This window comes from Sorex araneus, chromosome X (assembly GCF_027595985.1).
Source record: "Sorex araneus isolate mSorAra2 chromosome X, mSorAra2.pri, whole genome shotgun sequence".
NCBI lineage: Eukaryota > Metazoa > Chordata > Mammalia > Eulipotyphla > Soricidae > Sorex > Sorex araneus.
Genome location: NC_073313.1, coordinates 174,561,789 through 174,585,607, shown reverse-complemented (window position 1 = coordinate 174,585,607; position 23,819 = coordinate 174,561,789). Strand labels below are relative to the sequence as shown.

At 37.1% G+C, this 23,819-nt stretch overlaps 1 protein-coding gene across 1 annotated transcript in view; it reads right to left on the bottom strand.

Moving 5' to 3' along the window:
• Positions 1 to 23,819, bottom strand: part of NCKAP5 (NCK associated protein 5) — a 1,232,229-nt gene that overhangs the window by 677,245 nt on the left and 531,165 nt on the right. Inside the window, exon 4 of the mRNA XM_055122815.1 lies at positions 19,104 to 19,167. Within this exon, the coding sequence (XP_054978790.1) occupies positions 19,104 to 19,167 (64 nt within the window). The remainder of the gene's footprint in view (positions 1 to 19,103; positions 19,168 to 23,819) is intronic.

The window sequence follows — 23,819 nt, the reverse complement described above, 5'->3', positions numbered from 1 at the left end:
CACAGACTCAAAGTCAAAGGATGGAAAACAATCCCGCAAGCAAACAACTCCCTCAAGAAAGCCGGGGTGGCTTTACTAGTATCGGACAACATAGACTTCAGGTTGAAAAAGATTAGAAGGGATAGTGAAGGCCACTTTTTATTAATCAAGGGATGTGTACATCAGGAAGAAATCACACTCCTAAATATCTACACACCCAATGAGGGACCAGCTAAATACCTACAACAGCTGCTAAGAGACCTCGAGAAGGACATCTCGAGCAACACAATAGTAGTTGGAGACTTCAACACCGCACTGTCTGCTCTGGACAGATCTAGAAGATTAAAACTCACCAATGAAATACTGGCTTTGAAGGAAGAAATAGAAGAGAGAGGGCCAATAGATCTATACAGGGCTTTATATCCCCAAAAAAAGGAATACACATTCTTTTCCAGTGCACATGGAACATTTTCCAGAATAGACCATGCGCTGGGCCACACAACATACCTCAACAGAATCAACAAGATAGACATTGTACCAACTATCTTTTCAGACCATGATGCACTGAAGATAAAACTTAACTGTGGACAGATGCAGAAAACCAAATCAAACACCTGGAAATTAAATAGCTCGATATTGAACAATGAGTGGGTCAGGAAGGAAATCAAGGAAGAAATCAAAAGGTACCTAGAAATAAAATGAGAATGAAGACACGAGCTACAAGAACCTGTGGGACGCAGCTAAAGCCATTTTAAGGGGAAAATTTATAGCTCTGCAAGCATATCTCAGGAAGGAAGAAAGGGCCCACATAAATAACTTGACTTCACAGCTCAAGACCTTAGAAAAGGACCAACAAAAGGAGCCAAAACCAGGCAGAAGGAAAGAGATAATAAAACTTAGAGCAGAAATTAATGACATGGAAACCCAAAAGACAATCCGGAAGATCAATGAAACCAAGAGCTGGTTCTTCGAGAAAATAAACAAGATTGATAAACCACTAGCAAGACTCACAAAGAAAGAGAGAGAGAGAACCCTTATAAGCCGAATCAGAAATGAAAAGGGGGACATCACAACAGAAACCAATGAAATTCAAAAGATCATCAGAGACTACTTTGAAAATCTCTATGCCACGAAACAAGAGAATCTAGAAGAAATGGATAAATTCCTCGACTCCTATAATCTCCCAAGGCTGAACCAAGAAGACCTGGAGTACCTGAATAGTCCAATTAACATCAAGGAAATTGAAATGGTAATCAAAAGTCTCCCCAAAAACAAAAGCCCAGGTCCAGACGGATTCACTAGTGAGTTCTTCCAAACATTTAAAGAGGACCTTTTGCCAGTCCTTCTCAAGCTCTTCCAGGAAATTGAAGAAACAGAAACCCTCCCTAACAGTTTCTATGAGGCTCATATCTCCCTAATACCAAAAGCAAACAAAGACACCACAAAAAAAGAAAACTACAGGCCAATATCCCTGATGAACACAGATGCAAAAATTCTCAACAAAATATTAGCAAATAGAATTCAACAACTCATCAAAAAGATCATACACCACGATCATACACCACGATGGGATTCATCCCGGGGATGCAAGGATGGTTTAACATCCGGAAATCAATCAACATAATCCACCATATCAACAAAAGAAAAGATAAAAATCATATAATCATATCAATAGATGCAGAGAAAGCATTTGACAAGATCCAGCATCCATTTATGATGAAAACATTAGCCAAAATGGGTATAGAAGGGACCTTCCTCAATATAGTCAAAGCCATTTATCACAAGCCTATGGCAAGCATTGTCCTCAATGGGGAAAAACTAAGAGCCTTCCCTCTGAGAACAGGGACGAGACAAGGATGCCCACTCTCTCCACTTCTGTTCAATATAGTACTGGAAGTACTTGCAATAGCGATTAGGCAAGAAAAAGACATTAAGGGCATTCAGGTAGGAAAGGAAGAAATCAAGCTCTCACTATTCGCAGATGATATGATACTATACTTAGAGAACCCTAAAACCTCTACCAAGAAACTCCTAGAAACAATAGACTCGTACAGTAAAGTTGCAGGCTATAGAATCAATACCCAAAAGTCCATGGCTTTCCTATATGCAAATAATGAGAGAGAAGAAAGTGACCTGAGAAAAGCAATCCCATTCACAATTGCGCCTCAAAAAATCAAATACCTCGGAATCAGCTTAACAAAGGAGGTAAAGGACTTGTATAATGAAAACTATAAAACACTACTTCAGGAAATAAAAGAGGACACGAGGAAATGGAAAGACATCCCCTGCTCATGGATTGGAAGAATTAATATTGTCAAAATGGCAATTCTCCCCAAAGCATTGTACAAATTCAATGCGATCCCTATAGGGATACCCTTGACATTCTTCAAAGAAATGGAGCAAGCGCTCCTGAAATTCATATGGAACAATAAGCCCCCACGAATAGCTAAAGCAATCCTTGGGAAAAAGAAAATGGGAGGAATCAACCTCCCCAACTTCCAACTCTACTACAAAGCGGTAGTCATTAAAACAGCATGTTACTGGAACAAAAGCAGAGCGGCAGACCAATGGAACAGGGTTGAATACTCTGACATACACCCCCAAATATATGATCATCTAATCTTTGATAAGGGAGCAAGAAATGTGAAGTGGAGCAAGGAAAGCATGTTTAACAAATTGTGCTGGCAAAACTGGACGGCTACATGCAAAAAAATGGGCTTAGACCTCCATCTATCACCATGTACAAAAATCAGATCAAACTGGATTAAAGACCTCAACATCAGACCAGAATCCCTAAGGTACGTTGAAGATAAGGTCGGCAAAACCCTCCACGACATTGAAGCCAAAGGTATCTTCAAAGCTGACACGCCACTGGCTAAGCTAGTGAAAACAAAGATAAATAAATGGGACTATCTCAAACTAAGAAGCTTCTGCAACTCAAAAGAAACAGTGACCAAAATACAAAGACAGTCTACAGAATGGGAAAGGATATTTATGCAGTACCCATCCGATAAAGGGTTGATAACAAGGATATACAATGCACTGGTTGAACTCCACAAGAAGAAAACTGCCAACCCGATCAAAAAATGGGCTGATGAAATGAACAGAAACTTTTCCAAAGAAGAAATCCGAATGGCTAAGGGGCACATGAGAAAATGTTCAACATCACTAATCATCAGGGAGATGCAGATCAAAACAACAATGAGATATCATCTCACACCACAGAGACTGGCCCACATCCCCAAAAACAAAAGCAACCGGTGTTGGCGTGGATGTGGGGAGAAAGGGACTCTCCTTCACTGCTGGTGGGAATGGCGACTGGTTCAGCCCTTTTGGAAAACAATATGGACGATTCTCAAAAAGTTAGAAATTGAGCTCCCATTTGACCCAGGAATACCACTCCTGGGAATATATCCCGGAGAGGCAAAAAGGTATAGTAGAGATGACATCTGCATTTCCATGTTCATTGCCGCTCTGTTCACAATAGCCACAATATGGAAAAAACCAGAGTGCCCGAAAACAGATGATTGGCTAAAGAAACTCTGGTATATTTTCACAATGGAATACTATGTAGCTGTCAGGAAACATGAAGTCATGAAATTTGCATACAAGTGGATCAACATGGAAAGTATCATGTTGAGTGAAATGAGTCAGAAAGAAAGAGACAGGCATAGAAAGATTGCACTCATATGTGGAATATAATGTAACTGAGAAGTACAAGTTGGCAACGATGCAACTTCTGGCAGATATCTCTCTGGACTTAGTTACTAAAATACTAAATTACAGAAACCCAAAACTGAGAGGCCGCTAAGTGTGATCACTCGACCTCATACTTCTTCATCCTCAGCAATGGAAAACAAATTATCTAATGCTTCCTTTTCAGCAAGTCTGACTTTAGGGGAAAGACTCTCCAAACAATAATAGTGAGTTTTGTTGAAATATTGTATGCAATCAAAGTGAAAGTAAAGTGAAATTTGTTAGTTACACAGGCGGGGGGGGGCTTAGGGTGGGGGGGCTAGGGGCGTGGGGGGGGTTGGGGTGTGAGGGGGCGGGGTGGAGCTATACTGGGATTCTTGGTGGTGGAATATGAGCACTGGTGAAGGGATGGGAATTCGAGCATTGTATAACTGAGATTTAAACCTGAAAACTTTGTAACTTTGTAACTTTCCACAATAAAAAAAAAAGCTATGTAAAGCAAAATAAGGTCCAGCTAAATATTTGCCAAAAGGTGAATATTTACCAAGAAAAAAAATACCCTCACCATCACACACATAAACAAAAACCCATGTAGAAAAGAAAAAAAAAAGATAGTCAATAGATCCCAATGCTAGGAAAACAAAGATAGTATTATATGACAAAGACTTTAAAGCAGCACAATAAATATGCTTCAATTAGCACTAATGAGTGCTTGAAACAACAAAAACTAAGAGAATATAGGAATAAGAAAGTTTCTTCTTTCTTCTAAGCTTTTGAATTAAAAATAAGAACCAAATGGAATTTTTATGGGCCTGAGATATAGCACAGAGAAAAAGGCCTGCCTTGCAGGCAACTCAACCCACCACAATTCCCAGTGTACACGTCCCTTCCCCAAGCACTGCTAGGAACAATCCATGAGCACAGAGCCAAGAGTAAACCGTGGCATCTCTGAAAGAAATCAAACTGAAAGTAGACTGAAAAAATCCTCAAGGATGCATGAGACTTTGACAGCGGTCTGTTTTTTAATTGTCTTAAGGATTCTGGTAAGAGAGAATGAGAGTAAGAGACAAAAAAAGAAATGAGTGGAATTTTCTCAAATTATATATATATATATGTATGGACATAAATATACATATATAAATGTGAATATATACAAGTATATATATGTATGTATGTATGTATTTTTTCAGGTTTGGGCCACAACTAGTTGTTCTCAGGTCTTGCTCCTGGCTTTGTGCCCAGGGGTCGCTCCTGGTGGTACTACAGGGATTATATGCTGAGGATCTGGCTGCATGCAGTGCAAACACCTTAACCCCCACTTATACTATCTGTATGACCCCTCAAACAAAGTTTTCTACATCATTTATCTCATGGTTATTTATTTATGTATTTATTTGGCATTTATTTATTTGCTACACCTCTCAGTGCTCTGTTGCTATTTCTGATTCTGTACACAGACATCACTCATGTTCAGAGGACCTTGGAGTGGCAGGGATTGAATTGACATTGGGTGTATACAAGGTAAGTGCCTTCCTCAACCCTTGTGCTATCTCACCAGCCCACCTACAGATTTTTAAAGATAAGCAAACCACAAACAGATAAATCCAAAATAATGCACAGTAAAATGTATCACAGTTAAGCTCCTGAAATATTAAAACCATCCTGAAATTCATGAGAAAGACATAATGTTATCTATATCTACAGGGTAGTAGAGATAGAATTGCAAGTTTTCTCATAAGAAATCACAGTGGTCAAAAGGAAAGATCACAATATGTTTCAAGTGATGAAAGGAAAGAACTCTCAAGCCAAAATTCTATCAATTTAAAGTATCTCCTAGGAAGATGGAGAAGTAACCACAATACTGGGTGAAGAGAAATTGGAGAAAATGTGTTGGAAACACTACTGAGACAAATGGGGGGAATGATACCAGATCTGTATCTCATATCATTCACAAAGCTTAATTAAATTGTATTAAAGACCTTGAAATTAGACCAAAATTAAGGAAAACTTAGTTAGAACTCCCCAGGAAATAGATAGATCTCAGCAGTATCTTCAGTGGATTTTCTCCATTGCAAAAATAACAAAAAAAAAAAAAAAAATTGAGCTATATCAAATTAAAAGATCATACACAGCAAAAGAAATTATGATAACAAAGATATCTTTCTGAATAGGAGAAACAATTTGCATACCACATATTATGTAAAGGGCTATTTTCCAAGATACATAGAACACATAATAAGCACAAGAACAAAAACGAACAAACAATAAAGCCCCCAAAATTTCGTCAAAAAACAGGGTGAAGATTTTAATAGACACTTCCCTAAAAAAGAGATACAAAGGCCTAGTGGGAGTATGAAAATTTGTTCCCTGGAACTTTTTATCACAGAAATGCAAATCAAAAATCAGTTATATCACACCAGTGAAAAACGGTATAAAAAAAAGACTAGAAAAAAAGTTTAGGCAGAGATGTGGTGAAAAAGAATCCTTCGTTCACTGTTGGTGGGAATATCCTATGGTTCAGCATGTATATAAAATAGTATGGAGATTCCTTTAAAATTTAAGATCCTTATGTTTAAAATATAAGGAGAGTTCCTCTGTGACCCAGTTATTTATTTATTTGTGGCATCTACTCCCAAACACACACCAAAAATATGTTAATTAAAATAAATTATGCATACTTATGTTCACTGGAATGCTTAGTTCAATACATAGGATTTGAAAACAAATCAAATATCCAAGGACAGATGAATGGATAAAGAAGTTGTGGTAAATATATTCTATGAAATACCATGTAACTATAAGAAAAGATGCAATATTACTGTTTGCTGCAAGTTAAATGGAACAAAAGAATATCAGGTTAAATCAGAGGGATGAGAACAAAGAGTAGAGGATCTCACTTATCTGTGGCAGAGACAGAAAAAAAGGTAACAGATAGTTTTGAAAGATGGCAATCCCTTAAAGAGTAGTGTGTCTTTGTGTGGGGGGGGGTATCACTGTCATCCCATTGCTCATCTATTTGCTCGAGCTGGAACAGTAATGTCTCCGTTGTGAGAGGATATGTCACGGGGCCTGTTCGGGTGAGATACTCTCAGTAGTTTGCCAGGCTCTCCGAGAGTGGCAGAGGAATCGAACCCAGATTGGGCGTGTGTAAGGCAAACGCCCTACCTACTATGCTATCGCTCCAGTCCAGTGGGGGGGAGGTGCACAAGGGGTGTCATAGGGCCATGGTGAAGGGTCACAGGCACTTTTGTAGTGTTGAGGGACAGTATACATCAACACTACAGATGTAAATACTACTGTAACCATTAATGTAAAACTCTTACTTAAAGTACAATTTAAAAAATAGAAATAAAAAGCTGAATGAACGACTCATTCTTAATTTTTTCCTCCTATTTGAGTTATTATTAATCAGTAACAGAACACTTAGATTTAAAATCTTCGTAAGTACTAAAGGGTTATTTTGCATATTTGGGCTATTAAAGCAATCAACGGATTAGTAATAATTAAACACTGGAAATACAAGAGAACTATGTTTGAAAATGGACCTGGCCATGTTCCCTTTCACAGTCTTCTTTGAATATCTTGAGGAGTGTCTGTACAAAGCTGCCCACAGCTGTGGATAAAAGCATGAGAACTGAAATTGACAGGCTTTCCAGGCATTTACTGAGTATCCTGCTTAGCCCTCAAAGGATAGAAAGTGACAGTTAAAACCCAGAAAGATGGCACAGTAAAGAAAGGAGAATTCTGCCAATTTACAAACCAGTATCAGTTGACCATATAAATGACATCTGAGTTCAACCATGTTCTCAGGCATTGGTGTATAATAAAAATATGTTTTATGGAAGGAGGATCTTACAGAAGTTTCATGAAGGTAACGTATTAGAAAGATTACAAAGAGAAGGAAGATGAATGAACTCATCAAATTGTGTACAAATCCTATGCCTGGCTTTGAGCTTCACAATTCTATTTTAGTAATATATTTTGTAATAGAAAGCAGGCGAGACTGACCTTTGGGCAGTACATGCATGGCCCACAGCCAAGTAGTACTGCAAACACGATGTACAGTGAACTAACATTAGAACCAGGGCCTCCGAAGGCAGGCTGGAACACGGGGCCTCAATCTAATCTGGTAAATTTCCAGTTAAAATGAACAAGAACATCAACAATCTCCATTTATATTAAAACATGACGAAGAGTCTCATGATACAACATTCAAAATATCCAGGATACAATAAAATAAAACACTCAACATACAAAGAATTTGAAAATTTTCTACTTGGGCAAAAAGTGGAAGAAAACTAAATTATACAGATGTTATAATAATGTTTAAGGACTTTCAAGTAAAAAATATAACTATTATCTTAAAACGCAGAAGCATATCTTGGTATAGATAAAATAGTATAAATATAAGATTCAAATAATAAAGAAAATGTTGAAATAAAAAAATAGAAAACTAAAATAAAATGTTCCTAAGTTGATGAAAGAGTAGCAGGGAGGGGCAAGAAAAAAAATCAATGAGTGTGAAACTTCATTATTGTAAATAATTCAGTATGCATAAGAGATGGGGAAATTATGTAAAATTCTGTGGGATACTATTAAAGTTATTAGCATTCATTTTCTCAAAAGGACTGTGCAAAAATGTATAAATTTTCAAACTAATTGAATGAATAGTGTCGATGAACCTAAACATGCTAATTTCAAAGAAATCTATACCAAATAACATAATTACAAAAGAGAAAACTAAAGACAAATTTTTCAAATGCATAAATAAAATAGCCAAAGAATAAACAAATCTCCTGACTGCAGATTCTCGCAGAAACCATGTCAGCCATAAGGAAGAGGAATAGCTTGTTTCTAAACAACCAAAACACAAACACACTTAGAAGATATGTTGTTTTAAAAGATGAGGCACTGTGATTTACACTATTATTTTTGAGAGAATGCAATCTTCCAACACCATATCCTCCAACAGAGTATCCATCCCTTACCTAACCCGTATGTCCCCACCCGGTCCTCCACCTTGGTAAGCTCAATTCTAAAGACCAGTTCTTTGACTTCATTATATCTGGCCATTTGTTGTTTGCCTATTTTTTTTTTACTCATTCTGGAGAGGCCAGTTTTATCTGCTCCTCTCCTTCTGACTGACCAGATCCATCCACATAGCATCCTAGAAAGGACAAGTGCATAACTATGTCCTTTCTTATAGCCCAGTAGTATTCCATTGTGCGTATTTGTATGTCTGATATACACATACACACAAGATATAAATTTTAGTGGGCCCTGGAGAGAGCTCATGGTGGGCTGAATCACATGTTCACATAAAGGAATCCAGGATTTCATCCCTGACAGTGCATGGTCCCTAAGGAATGACAAGAGTGGCCCCTGACAACTTAGACAGGAGTGGGCCCTAAACACCACCAGGTACAACACACAAATAACTAATAAATTTCATTAATTAATTTAAAAATCAGAAAATATTAGAATTCAATTTAACTGAATTCTATAATGACAACTATAAACTACTGCTGAGAAACAATAAGAAAGTGGCAAATAAAAATTAGATCAAGTTTAAGGATTAAAAAAAAATTCACATTGTTCAATTCTACTTCTTCACACATCAATCTAAAGAGTAAATCTGTATTTCTTCAAACACCACACCAAAAATATTTCAATTTTCTGCTGCCTGCATGGATCTGGAAAGTATCTCACTGAAAGAAGTTAGTCAAATGAAAGAATAATCTTCTCTCATATATGAAATATACAGATACATGTAAGGGAATAAATGGCCAAAAGCAACAGAAACTGAGAATAGTTCTACAGAACTTAATTATGGTGGGGGAACCGTGGGGGGCAAGATTAAAGACACAATAATGGTATAGGGTGTGTTGCTGGAATGTTCTTCACATGAAACATTAACATTATTATAAATTATAGTACTTAAAAATTTTTTAAAACATATCAAACTGGATCACAGATTTAAAAATAGGGGTTCAACTTATAAAACTATTAAGGAAAACATTAGTGACCAGGGGTTAAGCAAAGATTTCTTAGGTATGACAACAAAAATGAAAGAAAAAAATAATAAATTATGCTTCAAAATCAAAACTTTGTGTTCTAAATGAAATCATAAAGACAGTGGGGGAGACAGAGAGACAGTGCAGATGGTAGGGCACTTCCCTTGCATGTGGTCTACCTGAGTTTGATTCCCAACATACCATATGCTTCTCTGAGCCCTTCCACGAGTGAGCCCTGTCTGGGTGTGACTCAAAACATAAAACAAAAGAAAACAAAAATACTATCATAAGGAATACTATTGCTACTTTAAAGAATCCCTGGGAAATTGAAGAAGCTTTAGACTAAGGCAATTTTTCATAATATAGCTTGAGGTACAATCTAGCTACATAATCGACAGAATTATTCTGAGCCCTAGGAATTCCTAGAATCGTATCTTTATACACATGATCCCTGTTGCATAGTTTAAACTGTATGCTTAATTTATGAACTGAGGAAATGCAGTCCTTTGCTCAACATACTAAGTGAGTGCTTTTTACCATGTCTATGTTCAACATGGTAAAATCATTTGATTTAATAATTGATAACCCTGGTCTCATGCTGAGACATGACTTCACTATGTCCATATTATAAAATTAATGTTTTATCTTATCAATTAAAATTTTCTAATATCTAAATTTTTTAAATTTAAAGCATCATAAAATATGAGATATCACCTAACTGCATCCAAATTTAACTGATGTTTGAAGTATTTTATAATATCTGACTCATTTAAAAGTTAAATGAGCATAGGTTACAAACTTTCCATATGTCCCAGTATCTATTAACTAAATCTGGTTTATATTATTCCTATACATGTTATATTTTTATACTTGCACCTCAATAACATAACCTCTTTCAATGGGTTCATGTTGGATAAAAAAGATTTAATTCATTTTAACTGATCCAAATTATGTTATTATTTGAATGATATCAATTGGTTTATCTATTCTCCTCTAAGACACCCTGAGATTTTCTAATTTTTTCAACATTTAAAATACTGTTAAACTGTTCTCTTCATATAAGCCTCTTTATGAGGTTATAATACATGTTTATATTGGATCACAACATAGAAATAGAAATGCTAAGTTAGAAGCTGTGTAATTTTTATTCAGTAACACAAAATGGGTTTTTAAAAGCTTCTACCAGATACACTCCTATTCATTATACACAGTAAGTTGACAGTAAACATCAGCATAGATTTTAAGAAATGGTGATTTTAAATGAAACACCATATGGCAAAATCAAGTTTTTCATAAGCTAATTGCATAAACAAGAGGTTAAGCTCCAAGAGCACATTTTTATCACCAAACTTCTAAATGAAATCCCCAAACACTTCCAATACTAAGCAACAATTTGTATTCATTACTTTACCAATCCACCTATTCCAGGCCAGGACCACAAATACATCGCACCTATTCCAGCTGTTCATGGAACAAGGCAGAAGCCACCAATCCCTGGACAGGATTATAGGGCACACTCCATTATAGGGCACACTCACATTAGGACTGAGGACACTGAGGCATGCCAAAAAACCTGTTGTGAACATCTTTGGGATACAAAGGATCTGACAACTGAAGAAAACTGATGGATACATAGGGAGAAATTCCAATCTTCCACAGAGAAGGATCTTTTCTTTCCCCCTCATAAATATTTTACACACACACACACACACACACAAAAATTGCACTGAACAAAATGATAGTAGTTAGGAATTAACATACAGAAGAGTTTCAATTTATACACATCCTTAGCTACTAGTGCTTTCAGACTTTTAAAAATTATTTCTGAATAGATGAACATGAGATAACTTCCTGGTGATGCTTTAATACATAATCTGCATTTTTCCAAACAGTAAAGTTTAAATGTTTATGATCATGGCAGTTTGCTACTCTTCTACTGAGTGAATCATGTCTTTAAAATAGGTTTTTATCAGAGGGAGGACTAATAGCAGATAATCTCACTAATATGTGCTCCGCAGAGAAACAAATCAAGTACGTGGATAATATCAATTGGTAATAACCCCTGGCACCAGACTACAGACTCCAGAATACCAGGTGGGGGTGAGTGGATGGACAGGGGACTGGAAGTAACACAGGACACTGGTGGAGGGGCTTGGACTTGTTGGTCGGTAGCATAACTACCCATCAACAAACAAGGGATGGTACACTGGGGGACAATGAAGTCTGTACCTCAGGTGACGTAAAGAGAGTGGGTGAGGGTTCAGGGCACCCTGGTGTGTGAAGGGAGAGGGCAGTAATGTCATACATCCTACTGTCATTTTGAACAATAATGTAACCACATTAAATTGTGTATTCAAAAAATAAAATTTGAAAAGCCGTGGTGGCTCTTTCTCCCACACCTTGTGTTCGGTGGTCTCATGTCACTTTCCCCATCGTGAGGTGGCCAATGGCGATGGGCGGATGAAAGAGGGACTGAATGCCAGGCTGGTTGGTATCCATTGCAGTTTATTCCAATTTTGTCTCCATTCCTCTTCCTCAGCCCCTTCCTCAATCCCCTTCATTCTGCTCTTGGATCCTGCTCCTTCATACTTCTCCATCCTGCTTCCACCTCCCCCAGCCCACTTTACAACCATGGTTAAACCCCAAATCATGAGATGTTCGGGTAATAATCACACGTAGGTGTGATAATACAATTGACAGAGTTAAAGTCCTTCCCTCAGGGGAAGCTTCTTCTAGGACAAACTCTAATTTAGCAGGACGGCCCACCCAAGAGTGGAATTCCATCTATGGGTGCGTTTCTCCTTTCCTTAGTCCAAAAAACATGTAAACATTCATAATATTAGTCATTTTGTATGGACACCATGAGAGATATATTAAGCTTATAGGGTGGTTCTCCTGGGGACATCTCGCTATAGATCTCAGACTATAGTGCTCAGGCCAGATTAGTCTTTCCTAACTCTAGCAGGGTCCTCATCTAGTCATTACTTTTTGGTTCATGACAGAATTTGTCCATGATCATGCTCTTAACTTACAGTTAAGTATTGTGGTGCTTTAGCCTGGCCCATTTCAATGCCAGGGTAGCTCACAGCTTGCCCTGGATCCATTCTGTCCCTCATTGGGACCCTGCTTCCGGGGTGCAAAGAACTAAGGGCAACTGAGGCTTAGGTTGAGAAAGCAGTTGCCCAAGAGTGAATATTATTCGGAGTTAATTAACTCCCAAGTTACAAAAGCATAACATTAACTGTAAGGACATTGCTTTAAAGTGAACTATGTAAAAAGGACATAAAAAAGGAGCAAAAAAATAATTCACTTATGAATACAAGTCCAGTGTCCTTATAAGGATCTGACCTTATGTGTTAACAGAGTCTGATTAGGGGGAAAAGGTGATAAATCAATTGGGGAAGAGAGCACAGAGCAGAATTTACAGATAAACACAAAGGAATGGAACTGCCTCAGAAGCACTATGATAAACCTAAGCTCCCTGTGGCAAAGGGAACAGGACACACCAATGTCATCCTAAAATGTTTAGAGCTACATTCCAATAAACACAGAGAAATGGAGGTGCTTCAGGAGCACTGTGATGGGTATTACTCAGTAAACCTAAACTCCTTGTGGCAGAGGAGAAAGTACAGACCAATGTTATCCTACATCAACTAACAATTAAGAAAAGAGAGAAAAAGAAAAAGAACCAGGGAAAAAAATCAAACAAAAATAAACCATTAGACTCTTATCACAGTACTGAGACTACCAAAGGAAGGTGCTGAAAGGTTGAACAGTATTTAAGAGAGTATATAAAAAGAAAATCTGTCTTCTGGTAGTGCATATGGTGTGTAACCTATTCTGAAGGGGGGTTGAGTAGTACTACTAAAACAGATTAAAATTTCTCTAATCTAGATGGGCAAAAGCCTATTCATTACAAGTAAGACTATTCACCTATTCAATCTACTTGAAAAATAATATCAACATTCCCTTAAAAAAAAAAACTTAGGAACTGAGCTTCCACACAACCCAGCAATTCTGCTTCTTAGCATATACCCCACAGAACCAAATACACTATTTTGAAAAGACATTTGCACTCCTATATTAGTTGCAGCACTATTCTCAAAGCCAATATGTAGAAACAACTGAGAATTGGAGAATAGACGACTGGATAAAGAAATACAGTGTGAATTCACAATGGAATACTACTCCAAATTCTGCAATTCCCCACTTAGCTGGAAGAAAGTGGAGGGAATCATGTTGAATAAAATAAATTTGCGGAGGAACAAATACTTTGATCTCTCTCACATGTGTGGTATAAAGAAATAGAATTAGAATAACAAAAGGTCAATGACATAAAACCTAAAAGCTGTCTACAGAGAGCTGAGCTTAGCAAGGTGTGGGGTCGGTGTGAGGAGTGGGTAGTATGGAGTTCTGAGACAATGGTGGAGGGAAGGAGACAGTCTTGTAAACCACAGTGTTTCAATTTTTTAAAAGAAATAATATATTTTAAAATATATAGTTAATTGGTAATTTTATCAAATATTTTATTGCATATCTCTGTATTGAGGGTATGTCTATTTTTCATGAACAAAAAATTAATTTATTAAAGTTGAGCAAAATTGCATTCTTGTAATAAATACCACTTTCATGAAGCCTCATCAATGTTGACAGTGATCAACATTATGATCATTATGTTGATCAACACTGGTTTCAAAGATTCTTACCCATTAAAATATAGCATGACTCCCTAGAGAAAAGGCTGATTTTTAGACTTCGACAAGACATCTACAAAATGAACCTGACATGTTGTAATGCCATAACGTAAGAAAATGCAAAGGAAATAACAAATGAAAAGAAAACAAATGAAAAAGGAAGGGTGTCACAGGGCCAAGAAAGCCAACCAAAAGAGCTTCTAGTGATCAAAACTGGAAAACCCTGAGCAACAAAATTGTCACTTATATAGATGTATAGCTCAAATATATAGTAACAGTGCATTCATAGGGATGTAAGCAATAGCTGAATGAACCAAAAAGATGGCACATTTATCCCATGAGGTAAAAAAATTGAAATAATTGATACAGTTACTTCTCTCTCAATGCAGGGAGGAAACAACTATTCAGTCTTTAAATGTAGGTTACCCTTTGCAATATCCTTCCAAAGAGGACTGTATGGAAGGAGAACCTGGGTATTATCCTCAGTACCACATATTGTCCCTCAAGCCAGGCCAGAAGTGATCCACGAGTGCAGAGCAGAGTATACCCTGAGTATAGCTAAGTGTGGTCCAAAAGCTGATAGTAAGAGTAATAACAATAGTAATAATAACTAAGTATAAAAATAATAAGTTATTTTATAGAAGAAATTATTAAAAATAAAGGAAACACATATTAAACATCTGATAGGCTGACAAAATGCTCTCCCAAAGATTGAGTTAACAGAATTAAAGAATAATGGAATTGATTTTAAAAACAGTAATGTGTCCAAGATCACACAGCTATCTTCTGGTGAAGATGGACTTAGCAACCATTCCCATCTCACTCTCAGGCTCAAATTCTTCCTGCTCCCATGTATTTGTCCATTATTTATTAAAAAGAAATCTTTTCCCTTGCAATACGGTATTGAAAGAGGAAGCCTCAGTTTCCCCTTGCCAGCACTCCTTTCTCCTCATTCACTGACCATACCTCATCCACAAGACCCTGTCTTTAACATTCCTGGATTTCCCCCGAACCTTATTCTTCTGTCCCAGTGCAAGGAGTCACAAGACTAAGATAATGAACAATACCCTAGGCAGGTGACCAGAAAGACAAACCAGCCCGAGCCCCCTGTAGATTCTCTGCATTCTCTGTAACACAGAGACCTACTTTTCCTATAAAAATCTCACAAAAAGAGCCATAGTTAACTTAGTCCTATACTAAGTTCCTCCCCACTTGGGGAGCTCCTTTTCTCTTCTCTTCTACTTTCCAATAAACTTTTCTACTTTCTAACGCTGAGTCTGAGCATCTCTATTATTTAATATTTTCACTTTTGAAGATATTGAAGAACCTGGGAATCGTGAACAAACACAGAGACCTGCCACTGCCATTTCTGCCTCACCTGCATAGTAGCCTGACTGAATCTAGGACCAGAAAGAATACACTGAAAAAAAAAACTGATAATATTCTTATAAAATCTGGGAATTAGTTAAGAGTAACAAGTTATTATTATTTATATTATTATTTCGAGGTTTGGGGTCACCCCAGGAGAGCCCAAGTCTTACTCCAGGTCCTGCACTCAAGGATCACTCCTCTCAGGACCCAGGACCCTTATATGTGCTATAAGGGATTGAACCAGGCTATCTGTGTTGCAAAAAATAAAAAAAGGCCTGAGTCACTGTGATATCTCTATTGCCAAAAGTAAGCCCAGAGCACTGCTAGATGTGGCCCAAAGCACCTCTCTCCCTCCCCCAAAAAACCTAACTAGAGAGTATGCAGGTACAGTTCTTTTCTGTGAGCAAAAATTATTCCAAAACAAAAAGTAAGTTAAAAGTTCAAAAACTCAAAAGTGTGCCTGAAGAAATATTTTCAAACATAAAATTTATGCAGAAAATCAAAAGTGTGCAAAGGATATGCTTTGCATCAAAGGCTTATAGTAAATTAACTGATCTTAAAAGTAAATATATGGCCTTAATATCTGTTTTGAAAATATTCAAATTTTATACCATTTTTTTTTTTATGCAGGTAGAAGTAAGAATGGACTGCAAATGGTTTTCTACAAAGGCTATAAAAAGCCTATGTTAGTCTGGTTTTGATAAAATTACTTTCATTTCTGTGAAAAAAAGACAAAATTCTGGAGTTGTGACAGCAAGAGTTAATCTTAAAGAATTTTATATAACTGCCTAATTTCAGAAGCTTTCAGGAATGAAAAAAAATCAGGACTTTGAAAATAAAAAAGCAGAAAATTGAGCATTTCATTAAGTAGAATATAGGTTTGAGAGGTAAGAAAAGGAGGAAACCTATTAGAAAAAACTAAAAGACATCATTGAAAAGTAGAGCTTATAGCATCTCTAGGGAACTCAGATTTAACAAATTATGAATCAAAGAGGAAAGAGTAATGTAAACTGCTTAATTAAGATCCCAGCCCTGCCTCATTGAAAAACTTCAATGGCTATATCACCCAGAGTATAAAGCAGAGGTTTCTGAGGACACTTAAGCATACCCTTCTGCATCCATTCTCCTCTGGTTTTGTCACTTCCTCTAGCCAGCTGGTCTCCAAGCTTGCCATGAGTTACTGGAGGCCTCTGTACTTGCTGATCTTCCACTCCTCCCCTACAACCCTTCCCCCAACAACATACCTGCAAATTTTCTCAAACACTTTTGTCAATGGCTTACTACTCTGCATATGTTAATCCCATTTCCAAGATTCACTACCTAGATCCTATTTTCTCCAAGGAGGTTTCACCATATGATGCAAGCTTCCAGGTTTTCTATTTTTTCCCACTGATACTTTCCCACTAATTAGAATAGCGGTTAGGAACATCATAGATGCTCAATAATTTTTTGTTGTATCAGTCAATCTGAATTATGTGATTTTTCATAAACATCAGTAACAGTAATAAAATGACAGATATGTCCAGTTACACACTAAACAATAACATTGTTCTTGTGTTTTCCACTTATTTTGTATATACTATAAAATAACTCCTATGATGGTTAAAAAGGTGTCTCATTGAAGACAAACCCACTGTCTGAGATTATTTCAACTGAGGCTGATTTAATATAAGAATATCAAAGATAATTACTGAGTGGCCTATTTTCCTTATGAGTTTAAACAGCATTGTGTTATTACCAGAAATCTCTCCCTATCAAAAAAACTTTACAAGAAAAGTAGTAGTTTGATCCACTAAGTTAATAGAATTATAAAATTACAACCTCTGGATCTGAGAGATAGTTCAAAGGGTTGGAGCACATTCTTGGCATGCAGAGATGCTGGAATGACCCCTGAATACTGAGCCAGGAAAAGGACCAGAGCACCAGTGGACATGTCCCAAAAGTGAAATGAAAATATTTTTAATAGCCAACTCATCCATTTAAAGATGAAGAAATGAAAACAAAATTAAGTCACTTCTTCACATTCAATCAGACCCAGTTGATTAAGAGTTAAGTGAGAGCTAAGTCCAAACAGATGATTGAAGTCTTAAAAATGACTCTATACATAAACATTTTGCAATGCATTAATAGTCCAGATAGAAAATTTCCAGTTCACCATTTGACTAACCCTTCATTATCTCCAACTTGTTTCCATTTCATTGCTTCAAAATGCTTGTGATTGGGTGCTTTGGATTGTTTAAACATTCAAGATTCTCTTTGCATTAAGATCACTAGTCAAGCAAATAATATGATGACTTCCCTAATATTTTAGAGTGTTCAAGGGCCACTGCACCTTCTGGAACCACTCAACATTTAGCCTCTTATTGTATCCCCTTTATTTCCTGTTGAAAGAAGTGCAAATCCAGTATATATTATACATTTTTTATTCTGCCAGGGGATGGACTATCATTAATGCCTGTGAAATCAAATGGAAACAGCCTTCAGGGCCCAGAGATATGTCACTCCTCTATCTCTCTTTTAGAAAAATAAAATAAAATACAATTCTTGTGCTGAAAACTGCACACATGACATTGTTTTGTCATAGGCAAGGGGAAAAACGGTGTTTGTATTTTCTTCTCAGAAGTAACAGCAGCAGTTAATCCAAACATGTGTATTTCCCCAGTCCCCAGACAGCCATCTATGATGGTCCTACTGACACACAGACAGATACTTTGGCAAAGACAGTCTATAAAATGAAGTTGCTATGGACCCAAATGACCATATTGATTTTTAGAACAATTCAAAACACACAGAAACATCAGTTTTCTAAATAGCACACAATGATAGGGACAGAGAGAAATACACGGCAACTAGTGGAGAGGAGCAAAAGGATAAAAGGCCATTTCATTAACATTGTAGTGTTTTTCTAGGTGGTTCAAGTTCAAAGAATTGAGTAGTCTGAATTATGTCAAACTGTTCTTATCTGAAACTGTAAGGCCGAAGCTATGTTCATAGCTGGAAGCTGGTATAGCCAGTGGACCTTTAAGAAATAAAGTTTTATAATCCTTTGAGTATATATATATATATACATATATATACACATATATATATGTACATCCTCTTTATAGCACAAATAGCTAGTTTTTCCGTCTCTCTCTCTCCTTTCCCCCTCTGTCTCTAGGTCTCCAATAGCCTGTGCTCTGTAAACAGCTTTATAAACACAATATGACACATTATTTATCAATTCACTCATTACATTTGCTGCAAGCAAATATTTTCCTTAAGTATTCTTAGTGAGACGAAAGTGCACTCTAAGCCAGCAATCCCTGGAAGGGAGATTCAGGATTAGGAGAGAATAGCTGGGACTTACTATGGCCTCCTCATTCTCTCTTTGGGCAACTTTTCGCTGCAGACGGGCCACAGCCAACTTCTCCCTGCAAAACAAAAGCACATAATTAGTTGATCATTCTTCTAGAGTTGAGGCACACTGGCATGAAACATTCTTTTTTGAAACATTCTTTTTAGGACTCCAAAGGAACTCCTTCCTTGGCTTAGCTCACTTCCCGCACTAAAGCACTAAACTTTCTATAAATATTTAAAGTGATTGGTCATTCGTGTATTGTTTTTCTTGAGAGTCATGAAAAAGATTTTTGCCTTGCAACTTACATGGTCAAATTAATGCTAACTGCCAAGTAAAAGATTTGTTTAACATTCATTAACATTTACCATTTGTAAATAAAGTTTCCCAAATATTTCAGTTCCCTTTCCAATATCAAATGTGTTCATAGAAGCTTTAATTTTTATATATTTTGTTGCACTATGATAATACTGAATGTTAAATCACAAAGAGAATATTCCTCTAATTCTTTAAATAATAATAGAAAATCATTTGCAGGCTTAGAGCATTAAAGGAACCCTATTGAGTATATATCTGGTTTTATATGAACCAAAAGCAGCCCAAAAATATGTTCCTGTATCCTTATTTTATACATGGGGTAACCAAGGCTCAGACTTACTAAGTAACATAAAGAATAGCAGCTTGAATACAAAATTATTATGATCATACTTTAGATTCATTATGCAAAGCCTGAATAAAAATTCTGCATGGTGCAGTAGAGTTAGTCTAGGAGTGAAGACAATTGCCTTGCATGCAGCCAATCTCCAGCACTGTTCAGAGAGATCCTGGGACACAGAACTAATAGTGATCCCCGAGTACTGACTGTTGTGGCCCCCCAAAACAGAACCCAAAAAAATGCATGTAATTTTTCAGTATCTAAGAAATATATAGAAATATATATGTGAGGTTCCTGATGGACATCGCCGGCTGTTTTGCAAGATTCGGACAGAATGGCTTCAGCAGGGCACGGAGAAACCGCAGCAACAGCTGCAACATCACCACCTGACCTGGCCGTGCCGACTCAATGCTATGGGACATAGAGCCATGGCAGCAGTGCACGCAGTGGCTCATCCACTGTGGGGTGCCGTAAGCCAACCACCGGTTGACCTGGAACTAGGCACAGGTGTTCAACCTGGCACAGAACCTCTGCGATAGGGTCCTGCTCTGCCAGCTGCTCAACAACCTCCGGGCACACTCCATCAACCTCATGGAGATCAACCTGAATCCACAGATGTACCAAGTGCTGCCCAGAGACACAGGCAGGTGTGTGTTTGCCAGAGTGCAGATCATTACAACATGCCAGTCGACCAAAAGCTTACATTTAGTAGACTGGGAACACCTGTAAAGGCTCTTAGAGGCCGCTCCAAAAGCCTCCATCCATCTCAGAGATCCCAGCAAGCTACTGGGAGTATCCCGCCCTCGGAGCAGAGCCTGGCAAGCTACCCGGGGCATACTCAATATGCCAAAAACAGTAACAACGATGGTCCTTATTCCCCTGATCCTGAAAAAGCCCCCAATACAACATCAGGCTACACTAGCACGTGACAGGGATAAGTGGAGACGTAACTGGAGCCCTCTCGAGCAAATTGATGACCAACAGGACAACAGTGATACAGTGAAGAAATATAAAAATGTAGTTTTAAATGTTAAGATATCTATTTCAGTGTTTTTATAATGAGTTTAATTTATATAATTGTAGTTCTGATTTCACTTACAAAAAAAATCTAATATCCATCGCAAATTTTTGCAGGTAATTTTGAAATGGCAAGTACATATATTGCAGCAAAATTTTAATTATTCTTTAAATGGATGTAGATGGTATATGGGTAATTACATTCTTCTGGTAATCCTTAAATTAATTTTAGCAAGAATTTTCCCCAAAACCTTTTACTGCTCTCAAGACGTGAAATTATTTGAGGAACAAAAAGATAGTACAGGGGATTAAGGCATTTGCCTGAGTCAATCCCTGGCACCACATATGATTCTCTGAGCAGGACAGAGTGTGGCCCAAACCCCTCCCGCAAAAACAACAATGATGTGAAACTATCTGACGACCTCATTCTTTCCCCAATAGGCAGAGAGGAAGGATCGATCTTTCTAGCAGAGTAAGACTATTCTCCCTACAACAACTGTTTGAATTCCTTTTGCCCATATCCACAGTAACACTGGTTGTTTGGGGTTTTTTGATACTTGTCAGTCTCACTGGTGTGGGGTATCATTGCTGTTTTATTTTTCATTTTCCTGAGGAAGAGTTATGTGAAGCATTTTTTCATATATGTTTAGCCTTTTCTGTCTGCATTAGAAGAAGTTTATGTTTATCTCTTCTACCCATTTTGGATAGCGTTGACTGGTTTTTGTTAAGTTTTATAAGTGCTTATATACCTTGGTTATTAAACTTTGTCAAATAAATTATGGGAAAAATAGATCCTCCTAGTCTATGGAGTATATTTTTATTCTGGTTTTATTGTTTCTTTTATGATTCAGAAGCCTTTTAATTTGATTTGATCCCATATGTTATTTCTTGCTTCTACTTGCCTGCCAATGGCACTGAACTGTTGAAGATGCTTCTAGATTCAGTGTCATGAAAGCATCTGCCTATGCTTTCTCAATAAGATTTATAGACTCAGAGCTTCTTTGACAAAGATTAGCTGTCCATGAACCTGCAGATCAGATTCTGGGCTCTCAATTTTATTCCATTGGTCTGAAAGTCTGTCTTTATTCCAGTACCACACTATCTTATGTTGCATAGCTTTAAACTATAATTATACTACAGTATAACAAAGTGAAAAGAAGAATTTGCATAAACCTTTTTCATAGTGTTGCTTTGGCTACTTGAGGCTTTTTAGTATTTTATATACAGCCTAACAGCATTTTGTCAGCATCTTTTAAAAATATTATGTGTATTTTTATAGGAACTGCATTAAATTTACATACTACTTTGATTGGGACAATCATTTGAAAATATTAATCCTTTCTATTCATAGCCGTTAGACAAGAATGAAATTTTTTGTTGTTGTTTGCTTTTTGGGTCATACCCAGCGATGCTCAGGGATTACTCCTGGCTCTGCACTCAAAAATTACTCCTGGCGGTGCTCAGTGGACCATATGGGATGCTGGGAATCGAACCCGGGTAGACCGCGTGCAAAGCAAACGCCCTACCCACTGTGCTATCGCTTAGCCCCAAACATAAAAGAAATTTTAAGGCATCTAGATTGGAAAAGAAGCAGTATCACTATTTAAAGATGACAGAATACATACTTGGAAAACCCTAAAGACTCTATTTAATAAAACCTCCTAGAAACAATATACATACAGTAATATGGCAAGCTACAAAATCATCACACAGAAATATAGGCATTAATATACATAAACAATGAGACATAAGAAAAAGAAATAAAAGAAACAATCCCATTCACAATTGTGCTTCAAATGAGCTTCTTTTTGAGTTAATTACAAGGCAGGGAGTCTGTGTATAAACTCTGACTCAAGTCCTGATGAGCTGATGAAAGGACAAATGAAAAGAGAAAAATATTGAAAGAAAAATGTGAGTAACTTCACGTTTGAATATGTAAATTAAACACATGGTAACATTGTACATTCCCACTGTTAGTGACAGATCCTTGGAAACTATAGTTCAAGCAAAACAATATGCATAAAGAAACTTATTTTACCTTATGCTACTCAATACAAACAAAAGTTAGTTTTCTACAGCATTTCTGGTCACAAAAGCAGTATCAAACTTCTCAGTAAATACCCAAGCACTTTCAACTGAAGCCATCATTTGTATTCACCCACTCATACATATTTCACCCTCTAATGCCAGCTTAGGATGTTAGGTGACTAGGTCTGTCCCTGAGACTCAGGAAACAAGACGGGGTCAGGGGTCAGTCCTGAACAGGATTGTCTTTCCACTTTCACTGCAGAGATCACTCATGATTTCTCTCCCTCCCTTTTCCCCCTGCAGACTGGAGAAAATGTGCATCTTTTGTCCATGAGAGTGCTCTGGGAAACTCTAAGTAGACATGGAAAAATAACACACCAACTCAGCACACTGAGTCCTGCAAAAACAGTTGGTTTCCTTCATTGAGTATGATAAAATAACACTCAACAAAATAACCTTATTTAAGGGTCTGAGTTATACAGAAGGACCAAATCAAACAAGTGTATAAGAAAATATTTTTTTAATTGAAAGCATGAGAAGTACATATACAATACTATATTATCCAACAATTTTACTTTGAGGAAATCCAACTGAAATGCATATATGTATGTATGGTCACTAAGAGATATACTCTACCATGTTCATAGAAGCATTTTTTTAATTGCTTCGAACTGGAAGAAGGAGACGAAGAGGATGCCAGAGACAGAGAGGGAGAGGATGTCAGAGACAGAGAGAGGAGAAAAGTGGTCCAAGATTCCAGTGTGAAAAGAGAAATGGGTAGACTGGGAACAAGCTCGACTGTACAGCTTTTGTTCCACATGTGTGAAATACTATGTGGCCCTGAAGCACTGGTATGTGAGCATCTTATCAAGAACAATAACAATACCAAAGCAATACATCATCTAGTCACATGACATTTTTCTAACCTGAGTGTCTTAAGAAAGCAACACAAACTATACAGCTAATAAGTGAATTTAGCAAGGTCACCGATTTCCAATATAAAAATAACTTGCATTTTATATGCTAGA